The sequence below is a fragment of the Brachyhypopomus gauderio genome, chromosome 7, assembly GCF_052324685.1.
Source record: "Brachyhypopomus gauderio isolate BG-103 chromosome 7, BGAUD_0.2, whole genome shotgun sequence".
NCBI lineage: Eukaryota > Metazoa > Chordata > Actinopteri > Gymnotiformes > Hypopomidae > Brachyhypopomus > Brachyhypopomus gauderio.
This window is the reverse complement of record NC_135217.1, coordinates 33,131,058-33,147,702: the sequence shown is the minus strand read 5'-3', so window position 1 is coordinate 33,147,702 and position 16,645 is coordinate 33,131,058. Positions and strand designations below refer to the sequence as shown.

At 41.0% G+C, this 16,645-nt stretch overlaps 2 protein-coding genes and 2 non-coding genes across 5 annotated transcripts; 2 read left to right on the top strand and 2 right to left on the bottom strand.

The window, feature by feature from the left end:
• Positions 1 to 6,252: 6,252 nt before the first annotated feature.
• On the bottom strand, positions 6,253 to 6,338 carry trnay-gua (transfer RNA tyrosine (anticodon GUA)). The gene is given in 2 exon segments: positions 6,253 to 6,288; positions 6,302 to 6,338. It is a non-coding gene; the product is annotated as a tRNA-Tyr (tRNA).
• Positions 6,339 to 7,449: 1,111 nt separating this feature from the next.
• On the top strand, positions 7,450 to 7,522 carry trnaa-agc (transfer RNA alanine (anticodon AGC)). The gene has a single exon. It is a non-coding gene; the product is annotated as a tRNA-Ala (tRNA).
• A 257-nt stretch (positions 7,523 to 7,779) lies between these two features.
• trim55b (tripartite motif containing 55b) lies at positions 7,780 to 14,145 on the top strand. Of its 2 annotated transcripts, none has more exons than XM_077013388.1 (8): positions 7,780 to 8,039; positions 8,538 to 8,707; positions 10,284 to 10,458; positions 10,873 to 10,968; positions 11,423 to 11,656; positions 11,795 to 11,817; positions 11,901 to 12,025; positions 12,199 to 14,145. In XM_077013388.1, exons 1-8 carry the CDS (start codon positions 7,920 to 7,922, stop codon positions 12,357 to 12,359), a joined length of 1,104 nt encoding a protein of 367 aa, XP_076869503.1. In that variant the 5' UTR covers positions 7,780 to 7,919; the 3' UTR covers positions 12,360 to 14,145. The 2 variants fall into 2 exon arrangements, with proteins under 2 accessions (XP_076869503.1, XP_076869502.1); XM_077013387.1 differs by having other exon boundaries at positions 10,281 to 10,458.
• Positions 14,146 to 15,503, bottom strand: crhb (corticotropin releasing hormone b). The gene is made up of 2 exons (XM_077013389.1): positions 15,288 to 15,503; positions 14,146 to 15,027 (listed from the first exon to the last, which is right to left on the bottom strand). Exon 2 carries the CDS (start codon positions 15,005 to 15,007, stop codon positions 14,522 to 14,524), a length of 486 nt encoding a protein of 161 aa, XP_076869504.1. The 5' UTR covers positions 15,008 to 15,027; positions 15,288 to 15,503; the 3' UTR covers positions 14,146 to 14,521.
• Between the last annotated feature and the right edge of the window lie 1,142 nt (positions 15,504 to 16,645).

Sequence of the window (16,645 nt, the reverse complement as noted above, 5' to 3'; positions counted from 1 at the left end):
TGAGATGTCTGCCACTTGATCGCTTAACCCAGTGGTTCCAGGTGGGGCGCGGAGCTATTGCAGGGGGGGCGCGGAGCTTGAAAGTAAAACGTGCACATGTATCAATTAGGGATGCACCGATTCCGATATTAATATCTGAAAAAATTCTAGATCGGGTATCGGGGACAATGTGGCCGATCCATAAAAACAGATCTATTCACTCTAATTCTATGCTTGTATTGCTTGCTTTTCGGAGTTAGTTCAACCCTAATACTCGCGCTGGTGGTATTCCACTTAGTCCGTTTATTTGCTGGTTGACCAAAATAAACCTGGGCTCCAGCAATACTTCACTGTTCATACATGAACTGGTGAGTTGTCCAAAGCTCATTTAATGCGTTACTTACAGAAATAAAATAAAGAGCAGTGGTCTGACTCGGTCTACGGCAGAAAGCTAAAAAAACAACAATATTCCGTACGCACGCTCAACTCGCTCCCTTAAAGAGACAGTACACATATTTCTGGCCGTTACATGCTTTGTGCTCTGCGTGATGTCTGCGCTTGCAAACTAGCCGCATATGTATTGCTGTTTCTCTTATTTCATCTCCTTATTTATTTTAAATTACATTTAGAATTCTTGAACCATTTAAAATGTTTCTTGCAGTTAATTTTTTTCATGTTTGACCAAAGTTGTGAACCTATTGTTTTTGTAAGTTTTCAACACATCCCTAGTCAATATGGGGGGGGGGGGGGGTGTAGGGGGGGCGCAAAAATATTCTCATCTACTAAAGGGGGGCACGGCAGAAAAAGTTTGGGAACCACTGGCTTAACCTTTAACACTAATTTAGTGTAAATTCACCATAAGGACTCGTCTGCTACCCTTTGAATTTATCTAATGAGCGCTTCTGCGACCATGTTTAAAAACTGCTTAGCGTGACAAAGTTTGAGCGCTGTTGGTATCGTAATGTTATTGCAGACAGGAGAGGCGCTATTTATCCATTAACGTTTGAATATTGACATATTTTAGCGTGGTAGCGAATAGCATTTTAATTACAAATCTGATACAACCTTTGCATGATCACATGAACTTGATCATTCAAATCGGGAAATACATTTTCATTTCAATAAAGGCACAAATAAAGCATTAAAATGTATGTGTAAATGAAATATGAATAGACGTCTACCACATTGAAAATGTGAATGGAACAATTGCATTTGAATTTGAATTTTGAGCTCAGAGTTGCTTGTATGAGTGGAACATGTAAATGCAAATGCGTATTACATGTTAATTTAAATCTTCTTCTTCTTCTTTCGGCAATTCCCATTTAGGGATCGCCACAGCAGATCAAACTCCTCCATCTGGCCCTGTCCTGAGTGTCCTCCACTGACACACCAGCCACTCACATATCCTCTACCTCTGCATCCATAAACCTCCTCTTAGGTTTACCTCTCCTCCTCTTGCCTGGAAGTTCCTTCCTCAAGACCCTCCTACCAATATACCTCTCCTCCCTCCTCTGTACATGTCCAAACCATCTCAATCTCGCTTTTCTAACTTTATCTCCAAAACATGCTACATTTGCTGATCCTCTAATAAACTAATATCTGATCATATCCGTCCTCATCACTCCAAATGACAATCTCAGCATCTTCATCTCAGACACCTCCATCTCCCTCACCTGTATCTTTGTCAGTGCCACTGTCTCCAGTCCATACAACATAGCAGGTCTCACTACTGTCCTATAGATCTTTCCTTTCATTCTAGTCGACACCCTTCTATCACTGATCACCCCAGACACTTTATGCCATCCACACCACCCTGCCTGCACTCTCTTCTTTACCTCTCTTTCACTTCCTCCATTACTCTGTACCCTCGACCCTAAGTAGGTAAACTCGTCAACCTTCACCAAATCAACTCCTTGTAACTGGACCTGTCCACCGTCTGCCCTCTCATTCACACACATGTATCTGTTTTACTCCTGCTCACTTTCATTCCCCTCTCTCCAAAGCATATCTCCATCTTTCCAAGCTCACCTCCACCTGCTCCCTACTCTCACTACAGATCACAATGTCATCAGCAAACATCATAGTCCAAGGGTACTCCTGCCTAACCTCGTCCGTCAGTCTGTCCATGACAATTGCGAACAGGAAGGGTCTCAGGGCTGATCCCTGATGTAGTCCTACCCCCACTTTAAACCCATCTGTCATTCCTACCGCACATCTCACTGCTGTCACACTGTTCTCATATATCCTGCACTACCCTCACATACTTTTCTGCTACTCCCGACTTCTTCATACAATACCACAGCTCCTGTCTCGGTACTCTATCATAAGCTTTCTCTAAGTCAACAAACACACAATGAAACTCCTTCTGTCCTTCCCTATACTTGTCCATTACCACTCTCAAAGCAAACAGCATCTGTGGTGCACTTAAATGGCATGAAACCATACTGCTGCTCACAGATCTCTACCTCTCCTCTAAGCCTAGCTTCCACTACTCTTTCCCAGATTTTCAGGCTGTGACTGATCAACTTTATTCCCCTGTAATTACAACAGCTCTGAACGTCACCCTTATTCTTGAAAATCGGCACCATTATGTTCGTCTCCACTCCTCAGGCATCTTCTGACCTTCCAAGATTCTGTTAAATAACCCAGTCAAAAACTCCACTGCTGTCTCTCCCAAACATTTCCATGCCTCCACTGGAATATCATCCGGTCCAACTGCCTTACCACACTTCATTCTCCGAATTGCAGCCCTTACTTCCTCCTTGCTCACCTGAGGCACTACCTGATTCACAAACTCTACCTCTTCTAACCTTCTTTCCCTTTCATTCTCTTGATTCTTCAGTTCCTCAAAATACTCCTACCACCTTCCCAAGGCACTCTCCTCACCCGAGAACACATTTCCATCTTTATCCTTTATCATCCTAATCTGCTGCACATCCTGCCCATCACGGTTTCTCTGTCTGGCCAATCTGTACAGATCCTTTTCCGCTTCCTTAGTGTCCAACTTCTCATACAGCTTGCTATATGCCTTCTCTTTAGCTTCTGCTACTGCTCTCTTTGCCTTACGATACATCTCCTTGTACCTCTGTCTACTTTCTTCTACCACAGTCCTCATCCTTTAACTTCCACCACCTGATCTTAGGTTCCGCTCTCACTCTCTTCCTCTTCTTCACCTCCAAAACCATCCTACATATCACCGTCCTATGCTGTTTAGCTACATTCTCCCCTGGTAACACCTTGCAATCACTAACCTCTTTCAGGTTTTGTCTCCTACAAAGGGTATAGTCGACCTGTGTGCATCTTCCTCCACACTTATATGTTACTCTGTGCTCTTCCTTTTTCTTAAAGTAAGTGTAAACTACATCTTTATCCTTTTAGCAAAATCTACCACCATTTGTCCTTCCGTATTCCTTTCTTTAACACCATATCTACCCAACACCTCCTCATCACCACTGTTTCCTCCACCAACATGTCCATTTAAATCTGCTCAAATAAGCACTCTCTCTTCTTTAGGAACCTGCAAAACAACTTCATCTAACTCTCTCCAGAATTCTTCTTTCTCCTCCACATCACAACCTACCTGAGGAGCATAAGCACTGATCATCACACATCATCACCCCATCAATCTCTAACTTTACACAGATCACCCTGTCACTTACTCGCTTTACCTCCACTACACTCTTACTAAACTCATCCTTCAGGATTACCCCTACTCCATTTCTCTTCCTGTCTACACCATGATAGAAGAGTTTGAAGCCACCACCAATGCTCCTGGCCTTGCTCCCCTTCCACTTGGTCTCTTGTACACACAGTATATCTATCTTCCTCCTCTCCATCGCATCAGCTAGCTCTCTCCCTTTACCTGTCATAGAGCCCACATTCAACGTACCAATTCTAACCTCCACCTTCCTGCTCTGCCTCCTCTCCTTCAGCTTCAGAACCCTCTTCCTCCCTCTCCTCCTCCTCCTTGTCCCAACAGTAGTCCAATTTCCGCTAATGCCATGTTGGACAACAGCACCAGTGGCGGTCGTTGTTAACCCGGGCCTCGACCAATCCGGTATGGAATTTAATTTTTGATCCGCATCATTTGATTTGGCACAGTTTTTATACCGGATGCCCTTCCTGATGCAACCCTCCCTATTTATCTGGGCTTGGGACCGGCATGAAAATACACTGGTGTGTGCACCCTATAGTGCCTAGGTTACATGTTCATTTTAATATTGACACAGAATAACTTCCATATCATTTAGTTCATATTTATCGGTTTTGATGTCCACGTTATATATCTACACTTGTGTTAACTAGCTAGAATTGGGGTGTTATAACTATCGACGGTTCGTCCTTAATAACTGCTATAAATAACTTCTATAATACATTTCATGGCATTTGGCAGACGCCCTTATCCAGAGCGACTTACATTTTTATCTCATTTTTTTTTTTATACAAGTGAGCAATTGAGGGTTAAGGGCCTTGTTCAGAGGCCTCAGGTCTGGGAATCGAACCCACAACCCTCTGGTCACAAGACCAGCTCCCTAACAGCCAGGCCATGACCACCCAATAACAGAAGCATCTAGAATGATATACAATGTCTAGTGGTTTATACTTGTTTTGTAGCACAGAGACTCTGAGTTTTGAGGCAGTCTTTGTATCAGTGCATGAGAGTTTACTGGTTCACTTTACCAGCAGAAGGTTGGACTGCTCCATCACTGTCCCATATATACTGCACTGATTCTTTGAAAAACTAAAATTAGAGTAGAAGGCTACACAGAAAAAAGGTTTGATAAATTATTTTTCAAATTATAATATGAACGACATATTACTTACATAATAGGTTATTCATAACGGGAAAGTTAAATGACAGACAGCTAGAAGTTACCTGATAGATAGCTAACTAACATAACCTACCTATCTGACATTTTTCTCAGAAATTGGTTTAGCTTCAGTTCACTTCATCCTATCCATTCTACCAACAACCACACGTCTGTAAAAAAAAAAAAAACAGCACCCAATGGCGTGGACCAATTCCATTTTTCATCTGCCAATGGCACCAACGAAGTCCATTTTCATCTGCCAATGGCACGGACGAAGTCCATTCTCATCTGCCAATGGTGCAGACGAAGTCCATTTTTCTTTAGCCAGTTACCTGGAGGAATTCCATTTTTCGTCAAAAACAACAAAGTCCGTTTACTTGTCCAGGCCATGTTCAGACTACTTATGTATCGCCTATGATTTGGGATGTCGGAGGAAGACACATGTATGCTAACATATTTGTTTATACGCAAGGCTGTTTTGTGCATGTTTGTGTTATATAGCTTGAACTATTTATTTTCCCATGAGGTTTCTTAGGTAAAACTCACAAATCTAGTTAGTTAATTAGTTAGCTATTGTCTCTAGACATATATCATAGCGATCTGGGTTTGCAAATAGCCCTCAGTGTTCTGTAGCTTGAGGAGGTACAGTGGAGTGGATGTAGGGTCAATGGAAAAGTACAAGATAAACAGGGAACAGAAAAATTGAAAAGGTCTTACTGAGGTGCAGGCACACAGATAAAAAAAGAATGAACACAATGTCAGTGTTGAGATTGAGGGTCACAGACAGTGAATCATAAATGTCCTTACAGCTGTCAAGTAACTTCTAGCTAGTGTGATGTAGCGATGTACCTTACTTGTTATGGATTCCATGTAAGTCATTCATATTACATTTTGATCTACATGTTATTTATCATTTAATGTTTCCATGTTATCTAGCTAAAGACGTTTATTTTTTCCTGAGTTAATTCTCACAACGGTATAGTTAGCTAACCTAAATTTGAAGAATAATGTATCTAACTAATGTCTCTCTGTTATCAGTCCTGTTTTTAGATTCTCAAAGGTGCAGAAACTGTGATGTAGAAAAAGGGTATTAAGTGTGAGGAATATGTGTCAATCTTTTGAGTGTAAGGGGTTAATCACATATGAAAAAGAGAATCACTTTGCCATCATGGATATATCTGTATGTATGTATGTGTGTGAGTTGCAACATGAAAAACTTGTGGTGCACTATTACAATTTTAACGTCAGAAAAACTCCAAAAGGTTGTCTCTTTCGAGCCGGATTCGAACCAGCGACCTCGCTGGTTGCATATTTTTTTAGTCAGTTACCTGTCAGAATTACATTTGTCTTCGGCAAATGACACGTCGAAGTCTAATCAAATCTTTGCCCGGTTACGGGATTCGTGTCCACGTAACACACAGTCCTGATTTTATAGTCACAAAATACATTTTTAAAAAGTGACTCCTTCGAGCCGGATTCGAACCAGCGACCTAAGGATGTCTATGTATCCGCTACAGTCCTCCGCTCTACCAACTGAGCTATCGAAGGGGCCGGCATGCACACTGTTTTCTGTTTTCCCTTCATATACACTTTTATACTTAGTTTGTAGTTTAAAAGCCGTTAATAAAACATCCGAACTAAATCTGGCAGACGTTTTTTACTTGGAATCAGACATTTAATTAAGGCATAATAGTTGCGTTTTTTTTCAAGTTGCTGAAGATTGAGTTAGGTTAATATACGAGGCTGAAGTTGGTTCCTTATTCGCCAGTGTCTTATTCGCACTTTCCGTTCCACCTTAAAAAAATAAAGCGGTAGTTTCATTATGTCGCCGCGATAGAATGTATTGTACGTTTCTATGGCTGTATCTCCTGATTATAACATCGTCTCAGAAATCTAATGAGCAGGTTTGATTGACCATATAAGTGACTGTATAAATCCAGAAGAAGAAGAGTTTTTACTGTAGAATATTTTTATAATCGTCCTGTGAATTTGGCATGTCAGGCGAAAATGTACTATGCATACAGTGCATTGGTCTTAGTTTGTATGGCTGTATCTCCTGATTCTTACATGGTAAGATTTATACAGTCACTTATATGGTCAATCAAACCTGCTCGTCAGATCTCTGAGACGATGTAAGAATCAGGAGATACAGCCATACAAACTAAGACCAATGCACTGTATGCATAGTACATTTTCGCCTGACATGCCAACTTCACAGGACGATTATGAAAATATTCTACAGTAAAAACTCTTCTTCTTCTGGATTTATACAGTCACTTATATGGTCAATCAAACCTGCTTGTCAGATCTCTGAGACGATGTAAGAATCAGGAGATACAGCCATACAAACTAAGACCAATGCATTGTATGCATAGTACATTTTCGCCTGACATGCCAACTTCACAGGACGATTATAAAAATATTCTACAGTAAAAACTCTTCTTCTTCTGGATTTATACAGTCACTTATATGGTCAATCAAACCTGTTCGTTAGATTTCTGAGACGATGTAATAATCAGGAGATACAGCCATAGAAACGTACAATACATTCTATCGCGGCGACATAATGAAACTACCGCTTTATTTTTTTAAGGTGGAACGGAAAGTGCGAATAAGACACTGGCGAATAAGGAACCAACTTCAGCCTCGTAGTTAACATGGGGAATTAGCTCAAATGGTAGAGCGCTCGCTTAGCATGCGAGAGGTAGCGGGATCGATGCCCGCATTCTCCACAACACCCGGCTTTTACAAAATTGTTGACTGGAAAACTTTCTGAAGTTCGCTGGCAGCGTTATTAAAATAGTTGTAGATCTATGGGTCAAATATATTACCATTTTTACATGACAATGCACCACGTTTTGCCAGGATTTGTAGTTTCTCGGTGTTCGCTCAGAGGAAGATGTTTCCCCACATTCATATATGGTAAACCAAACGTAGCAACTGACGTGAATGTTTCTAAAAACAGCACAGACTGATAAGACTTCTGCCATATGATCGTGGGCTGCACAAAGTTAGGCAATGGCGAATTCCACCAAGCCACAAAAACAGGGGACTTTATAACAGATAAATACCTATAGTGAGAAGAGAAAAGAATACAGAGTAGGTCACCTCTTATTTCCTCGTCCTATCATGGATAATTTGGAGAAACAACTCATTTGCCCCATATGCTTAGAAATATTTACCAAACCAGTAGTGATTCTTCCGTGTCAACACAACCTTTGCAGGAAATGTGCAAACGACATATTTCAGGTACAGTGGAATTCTTTCTTAAGAAACTTTGTTTTTGCGTTGGCATTCGACTCAGGACTATCTTGTTTAACATATAACACTATAATTACAAATTAGAGTGTATAAATATATTTTTATATAATAACAGTATGTCTATAAAAGTCCAGAATAATGTACAATGTAGTACATTATTATTAACACTTACGTTTGGTTTGATGTAGTCTTTGAAGTTATCAGAGTATTTAGCCATTAGCAGCACTAATATGTAGGCCATCATTTGTGTTCATTCTCTTAAACCAGTAAAACTTAAAGCTAAACGTGTCACCTTAGTTGTCTAAACATCTGTAAAAATATAGAAATGCCTACAGGAACAAAACAGTTAGTAGTGTAAAACTGCCACAGTAACAAATATATAATCATTTGGAAACTGTTCTGCTGTCACCATTATTTAGTGCAATGCTGCATTTTGAAAACCATGCTGTGGTGTAACACTTGTTATTGTCCCTACAACACATGCAGGCTTCTAATCCATACCTTCCCACCAGAGGAGGCACGGTGACTTCAGGTGGCCGTTTCAGATGTCCCTCCTGCAGACACGAGGTGCTACTGGATCGTCATGGAGTCTATGGGCTGCAAAGGAATCTTTTGGTGGAAAATATCATCGACATGTACAAACAGGAGTCAAGCAGGTCAGATCTGCTAAGTGGACAGCAAGCAGTGAAATTATGTCCTTTCAGTATGACCACCAACAGCATCTTTGTGTAGCATTTTAACAAACCTATGACTACTGATTGCAGATGTATTACATTCTTTTGCAGTCTTTCTGCTGTTTTCATACAGCTTGGTTCCACCTCACTATTTGTCCTGGTGAGCTAACGAGTTACAAATGTAAAAGGCAGGATGAGATGTCCATGTTAAGGGGAACAATAGCAGGATATCTTCCAGACCTGTGTGGGCCTTTTCAGTTCCTCTACAGATCCTCACTACTGCAATAATACACATGAGATTAAAACCTATGCCAAATAATTAATGTTTCACACGTATCTCAGCCCGCTGACTTCACTCACAATAACCTCATCACCTTTAACCCTCTCTCCCCTACCACTGCTCCAAGCCCCACTGAGTCGTACTTATATACATACACAATACATAATTATGCTTCCTAACATTTTGTCATCTCAGCAAGCAGGAAAATTTACAATTTTGAATAAATTCACTAATAATTAATGCTGTCCTACACTCCTAGCTTGCAACCTAGATTTGATTCCAAAGTGTTCAGCTAAACTAGCTGGCTAACGCTAACTACTTGGTTACAAAAATAAATACAGACAGTCCATCTATCGTCATTGAGAAGTTCACATTATAAATGTTGATTATACTCTTACAATAACAAAACAGATCATCTCAAATTAGGGTTGCCACTTAGGTCTGACAAAAACAAGGACACTGTCAAGTTGTTGAGCGGGGGTTGGGGGGGGGGGGGGGTGGCGAACGTAATAGAATATCCACCTTGGCTATAGAATATCCACCTTTATATGGGTGATCCATTCATTTCATGTATTAGTCTTTTTTCAACTGGATTAAGATAGCAAAATATTTTACTGGGTTGGTCTGTAATTTATAGGCCTACATTAACGGTGACCCCCCCCACTCCCCAACCCATGTCCATCAGTGTGGATGTTTTGTTTTTGTTTTTAATTCAAAACATTGAACATATATTGAATGTATTGAACATAAAATTTTTCATAATATACTGAACATTTAACTCAATATTCAATCTGCATTTTTTTTTTTGCTTACCCCTGCTCACAAAATAGTGAACTTTGGACAGATGGAGTAGAAAGATGTTCGTAGTGACTGCTATGATCTGCGAATTGCAAGGAAAGTAATACTTTTTGTGAGGCGCTGGTAATGGTGGTAGCAGTAATTTAGCCAAGAAGAATCTTAAAATTGAGTGCGGGTTCTTGGTGCCCTATAGTTTGTAGGTCAAAGGTTTGGAGGGTCTCTGTCTAGGGACCAAGCTAATCTTCTGGCTGCATTCTGTAGCGAAGCCCTCAGGGATTCCCCACAGCATGCAAGACACGAACCTCACCCTTTTAATCAGCAGATCATTCTGGGGTCAATGCTTCGGCTCTTTGCCTGGTACTGGGGGAATTCTCTGTCTGCGGATTCCATACTAGAGCACGAAGAGTCCACATTTTGATTACACAGTTCACCTGTTGACGTATCGTTTTAATATGTACATTTATTGATGTTTCACAGCAGCAGACCTACTCTGGAGAGAAAAGCTGACCAGCCCATGTGTGAGGTGCATCAAGATGAGAAGATCAACATCTACTGCTTGACATGCGCAGTTCCAACTTGTTCCATGTGCAAGGTGTTCGGCTCTCACAAGGACTGTGAGGTGTCACCCCTCAAAAGTGTTTACCAACTCCAAAAGGTTCATTATATATTGAAATTAATATCACTATTGAGTATTTTGGACTAGGTCACATTTGTTCAATTTAATAAGTAATGTTAAAATTAGAGTTGAAACAACACAACTGTTCAAGCAAACAGATAGTTTTCAACCATTGTCCTTAGTCTCACAGCTGTTACACTACATGGTCATGGTAAACTTACAGCATTCAAAAATAGTTATGTAATTTATACGTATATATATATATATATATATATATATATATATATATATATATATATATATATATATATATATATATATATATATATATATATATTGATATATATATATATATATATATATATTGATATATATATATATGTGTGTGTGTGTGTGTGTGTGTGTGTGTGTGTGTGCACCGTACTGATTGCTCACATATGCCATGAATTCCAGACAGAGCTGACGGACGGTATAGCGATGATGGTGGGCAACAATGACAGAATCCAGGGCATCATCAGTCAGCTGCAGGAGACCTGCCGGGCTATAGAGGTGAGTTGTCCTGTGTGTGGGCCGGTCCCATGACCGAAGGTACTGGAAGGAAGCTGGGTTACAGATGGGGGGCATGAGGTCGGCCCCTTGGCCAAACTTGCAACATAGCTAATGAGACAGGCTGGTGGGATGCTGGAGACGTTCCAGCCGCCCACAGACATATCCTGGACGTCTGCGGGACCGACAAGCAGAGGAAAGCTAGTCACCTCCATCACACACACGGCTGAGTACAAGCCACTGTAACTAGACCTGAAGGATAGAGACAGTCAAGGACAAATTAGGGCTGTCAGGTAAGGGATTTGAAAGTTTATTTTTATATATTTTTTATTTTTGTTTAATTGTGAATAATGTTTTACTCTTTCTTTTTTTTATCTTGTTTTTTAACACTTCACCTTTATTTGAGCCACTGTAAAGACCAGGGCTGGTTTATAAGAGATGAAACTCTGTCTTGCAGGTGAACAGCAGGAAGCAAAAATCCCAGGTGTGTGAAAAGTTTGACCATCTGTACGCTATCCTGGAGGACAGAAAGCAGGAGATGAGTGGGAGAGTGACAGCCGAGCAGGAGGAGAAACTTGGATATATCCGTGGACTCAAGAGGAAGTACGAAGATCACATCGAGTGCATGACCAAGATTGTGGAGTCAGGGATCCAAACCATGCAGGACCCTGAGCTGGCTGTTTTTCTCCAGGTGAATAAATTCAGCGCTGTGGATGCTCCACACAGCTTGGTTGTGATGCACCAGAACTGACTAATTAGCACTGGAATGCTGTCAGCCTGTTTTCCACTGAATTGCATTGCTTATGTACTCCTCTCTTTGGGATTTCAGAGTGCCAAGTGCCTGTTACAAAAGTAAGTGAAGACATTCAGCAACACTAGACAGATGTTTCAGTCGTGTGCCACATCCAGTCTGAGCATGCTGTCTATTCCACTAGGATTGATGAGGCCTCCAGTACATCCCATTTGGAGAAAGTGGAGCGTGGCTATGAGAACATGGATCATTTTGCTGTTAATTTTAAAAAGGAGGGAAGGGCCCTGCATGCTATAGACTTTGCCAGAGGTAAACTAAAATAGTTTATCCAGTAGCTTAAGCTTATGTATATTAAGTGTGGATGAGCTAATGGCTTTTCCAGACATGGACATGTTGTTGGCTATTTATTCCTAAAGCTGGTTCATGTGTTATGGCCATCAAGGCCTGTCTCTCTTCTCAAAATCTTGGCTTGCATTTTGTAGATGAGGTGGAGGAACAGGAAGATGGAGGTGTGGTGGAAGCACGGGTGGAAGACCACAGAGAACATGCTGCACTGGGAGAAGCCGTGGTGGGGTCACCACCCTTCCAACCCACTCCTATATCCCAGCCTCAAGTAGAGCATGGCGTACACAACACCACCTAGCTTCAGGTCTGCAGCAACCACCTCAAACACTCATAGCCTCACCAGATTCCTTTTACACACCTGTTTGCTCCCAGGGAATTTGTACTGGCACGTTTGAAAGTGGAAGGAGTGCCTCAAATAGGCCTAGTACATTTCCGTTTTACTTTTTTTTTTTTTTGTTACCGACTCTGTTACACACATCAAATGACTAAATTTAAACGTGGATGGTTTTGAAAACTCATCCAAGATTGATTCTGTTGTTTTGTGCTTAGGGAGCATTTTGCATGGTATTTATTCCTGATGTTGGTACTGCAATAGTCTTTAGATTCTGAATGACATGGTCTTCTTCAAATTGCATTTTTAATGTTACAAGATAATAGGTTTTATGTATAAATGTTAATTACATTAAACCGGTCTCTCAGTAGTCTAAAGTAAGGCCTGAATTAGGATCACAATTTAGTAGAATTAATTGTTATTCACATTCACCGTGTTTTCCAGCCAGCGTTTTCCCATAATATGTCCCGACCAACATCAAATTCCGTAGGTCGTTGTGGAAATAATCTCCCAGTTGATTTGGTTTGTTTGTTTATTTTTTCGCCCTTTTCACACTAAACTGACCTTAATGTACCCATGTTCACTATTGCTGTTCGAATTTAGCGGCACTGCAGGTCAGTGTGGAAACGAGGTTTGCTTTCAGGGACTGCGAGGACAGAAGTCTGTACACTGCAATGCCGCGTGTATCTTGTTAGCCCTTCGGCTTAAGTCTAGCCTTAGTGGAAAGGATTTGTAGTACAGGCATGCAATATCTTTAATACACGGTTCAGTGCGACCTTCCTTCGACACTGTGGCCCCGGTGAAGGTCTCGGTCCGGTCGCCGTGTACAGCGGACAGAATGAGTCACACCAGCGCCGATGTTTGTGGGGATATCAAGCAGAGTTGCACAGTAAAGTCATATTGAAACAGTTACACCATGTATTCATTATTTAGTAGCAATGAACCAAGAATTCAGAAGAATGTATTTTCGCAAAATCCGAATGAATGGCCATATGCTTAAACGTGGCCGCCCTGCCAGGAACAGAGTGTGCTGAAAGTTTGTAACAACAGTGATAAGCAGTCTTATCAGGATTGAAATTCAGTGTTTAGTGAAGTTACAGGGTTTCTTCCCCCCACGACGCGCATGCGCATGAGATGTTGGAATCATGAACGGTTCATACAGAGGTGCGAGTTGATCTTGGGCCTGTGGCACAAATGTTCAGGACAACATTTATCATAGGGCTCAGAGGTTGTAGCCCATGCCTGTATGATTGCCAAACTGCAAAACTTCGAAGAACTGTTAAACAGTCTCATCAGAGGTAACCACTGGGTTTAGTGCCGTGATTCTGTTGGACCGCTTGCGTATGTTTCGTTTGTGGAGCTACGTGCGCGATGTGCTTCATGTCTTCATTTCAGATTAAACCATATGTTCATAAATGTTTATGTAGACTATTATGACTCTGTTTATTTGTTTGAAGAGTTTATTCAAACACTCGCATGTCCTCAATACAGCATGCTCTTCTGATCCAAGACGTGATCAATCGTCCGTTTGTCGAGTTCACCTCAGACGAGACCTGTGAGCTGCCCTGAATATTTAATACTTCCATGATATATGGAGGGGTAGATCTCGGTGTCTTTTTTATGTTACATTTATTAACAACTATTGTTATACTCCAAAAATCTACACAAGAAGTGAAAATCTCTTTTAATGTTTTATTGAAAAATATAAATATACGACATTCTCCTGAACAAAAGAAAACTGCTGTTTGCTCATTAGTTTATTAACTTAAACAATGTACTGTATAATATACAATGAAACTGTATAGTCTGTCAGATAAAATATCAGTTTCTCAGTACAGTACTGTGAAAATATCTTCTTTTTATTTAAAGAAAATGAATGTATCATTGTATTTATGCTACAGGTTTGATTTAGCACTTATACAACAATTATGGAAAGTGATGACAGTTTCGCTCTTTTAATTCCCTACTTAATACTGTCGATGTTCATTCTCCCATTACTTTCTTGCTCAAATCTACAAATAAATAATTACAGTATAAATAAATAAGGATGGAAAAAGCAGCTCTATAGTACAGAATATTACGTTTTGTGCTAAATGTAAAAATTTCTTTGGCTGGTCAATTTGTAACGCTTACTTCCCAAAGATTTCCATCATTTTTCTGTTACTATGAGCTTGCTGGGCTAATTGTTCGGCCCGAGCCATTTCCAGAACTTCTCGAAGCAGGTGGAAGGTCAGGTCCAAAGAAATCGGCGGTTCCTCGGAGCGCCGCTCCCTGTCGGTCGCACCGTCGGGCTGCTGCGCGTAACTGACGAAGCGGCCGACGTTGCCAACTTTGCCCTCCAACAAACGCTGCGTTAGCTGCAGCTGAAGTGCCCGTTTGAACACCGCCAGGGATGAATCGAGGTGCATGTCAGATGAAGCACGGGGGCTGTTCTGATTTCTGTTACCCAGTCGGATGAAGTACTCCTCTCCCAGTCTGGCTAAGACCGGCTGCGCCTGCTGCGGTGGGTCCAGTTCCGGGACCTGCTGGTTCGAGACATCGATAGCTCTACATTCATATCGTGGCAGAAAGGCAAGGAGCAGAACCACGGTCGTGATAAGAAAATTGAGCTTCATTTCAGAAGATCAGCAGGAAACTGTGGGACGAATTGGTAAATTATGCACACATCAGAGACCATTTTTAATCGCATCGTTTCCTTTTGTGTTTAAACACGATCTGGCTACAAGTTCGATTACTAAGAAAAATAAGTGAACACACCAGTTATTTACTTTGGTTTTTACTCAAATTACTCAAACTATAATGAAGATGAATGATGGGTATTTACCCACGGAGACAGTTACGCAAACGACAAAGTTGGCACTTTTACGCATTACACGAAAACAAAACGTAGCGTACCTGTGGTGTGCACAAATGATATATCCTTGGAAAGATTTTTGAACTTTGTTGGGCGCGACTCTCTTCAGCTGTGGTCTATCAGGATATTAGTTTGAGGACTTCTTCAAAGGAGGGCTGGAGTTTGGATTTATATAGGTATGGTCTTCGGTAAGTGTCACGCATTTGTTCCCTCGCGTCTGCGCAGAGGAGAATGAGTGGACTTGAATGAACGTAAGTGAACGGTTTGCTTGTAATCTGAATGAGTCATCGAGGTGTGTGTGTGTGTGTGTGTGTGTGTGTGTGTGTGTGTGTGTGTGTGTGTGTGTGTGTGTGTGTGTGTGTGTGTGTGTGAGAGAGAGAGAGAGGGAGAGAGAACAGTATATATATATAGAGAGAGAATGTGCACATCCTCATTCCAAAAAGGGAGATAATGCTTCAGGTAAAAGTGAATTTCTGCTCAAATTGTATTCGCTTGTCTACTTTTTCTGTTGTCTATGCTGAAATGCAAAGTTTGCTTGAAATAAATATATGTATTTCATTTTGTGGAGTCCAAGGCATACATGTTTATGTATTGTAAAATCCAGGCTTTATAACTTTGTGCTGTGCAATTATTGTCTTAATTGGAAACTATTGCTTAACCATGAATTAATATGCATCACTAATTATAAAAAGCACATCCTAAGTGGATGTAATTGGAGTAATCAATTCCTTGCGCAGAATGAAGTATCTACAGTTTTCCTGTACCAAAACAATCTAATTGACCGTATTAACTGTTGAGACAATTAAAGAAGCAGAACACACAACCACCTTAAAAGATGCTTTTGTCTCTATGTGGTTTATTCACTGTCACTTAAATAGGCATATTCTCTCTTATTACTAGAAGATGGATGCAATCAGCAAGAGTGCAAATGTACTATAATACGTTCACGTACAATAAGTAATAAGCTTATAAACAAATTTCTCAGTATCAATATAAGACATGGCTGCATTGAAGTGAGACTAGCAGCCAGGCAAAGATCAAATTGTATAGGCTCATCATTACAGATGCACAGCAGTCGGGCCGCGTCGTTGCTGTCTGCCAATGCCTCCTCTCCACCCTCCTCCACGAAGATGGAGCACTTGCACCTGAGCTGTTTCAAAACTGCCCTCCGAATGCCAATCAGATGGGTTTCCGAGCCAGCGCCCAGCCTCTCTGAATGAGCTCACTAAGGGATCGCCGAGAGATGAGGGTTATCCAACCTTCTCTCCCTTTTCTGGTGGCAGGATGTTTTTTTAATGCAAAACTTATTGAATGGAAATGCCACGAGCATTTGGGCTCCTCTGTAGATGTTCCCCAGCATCTTATTGCTGATACCTCACAATTCGAACACAGTATATTT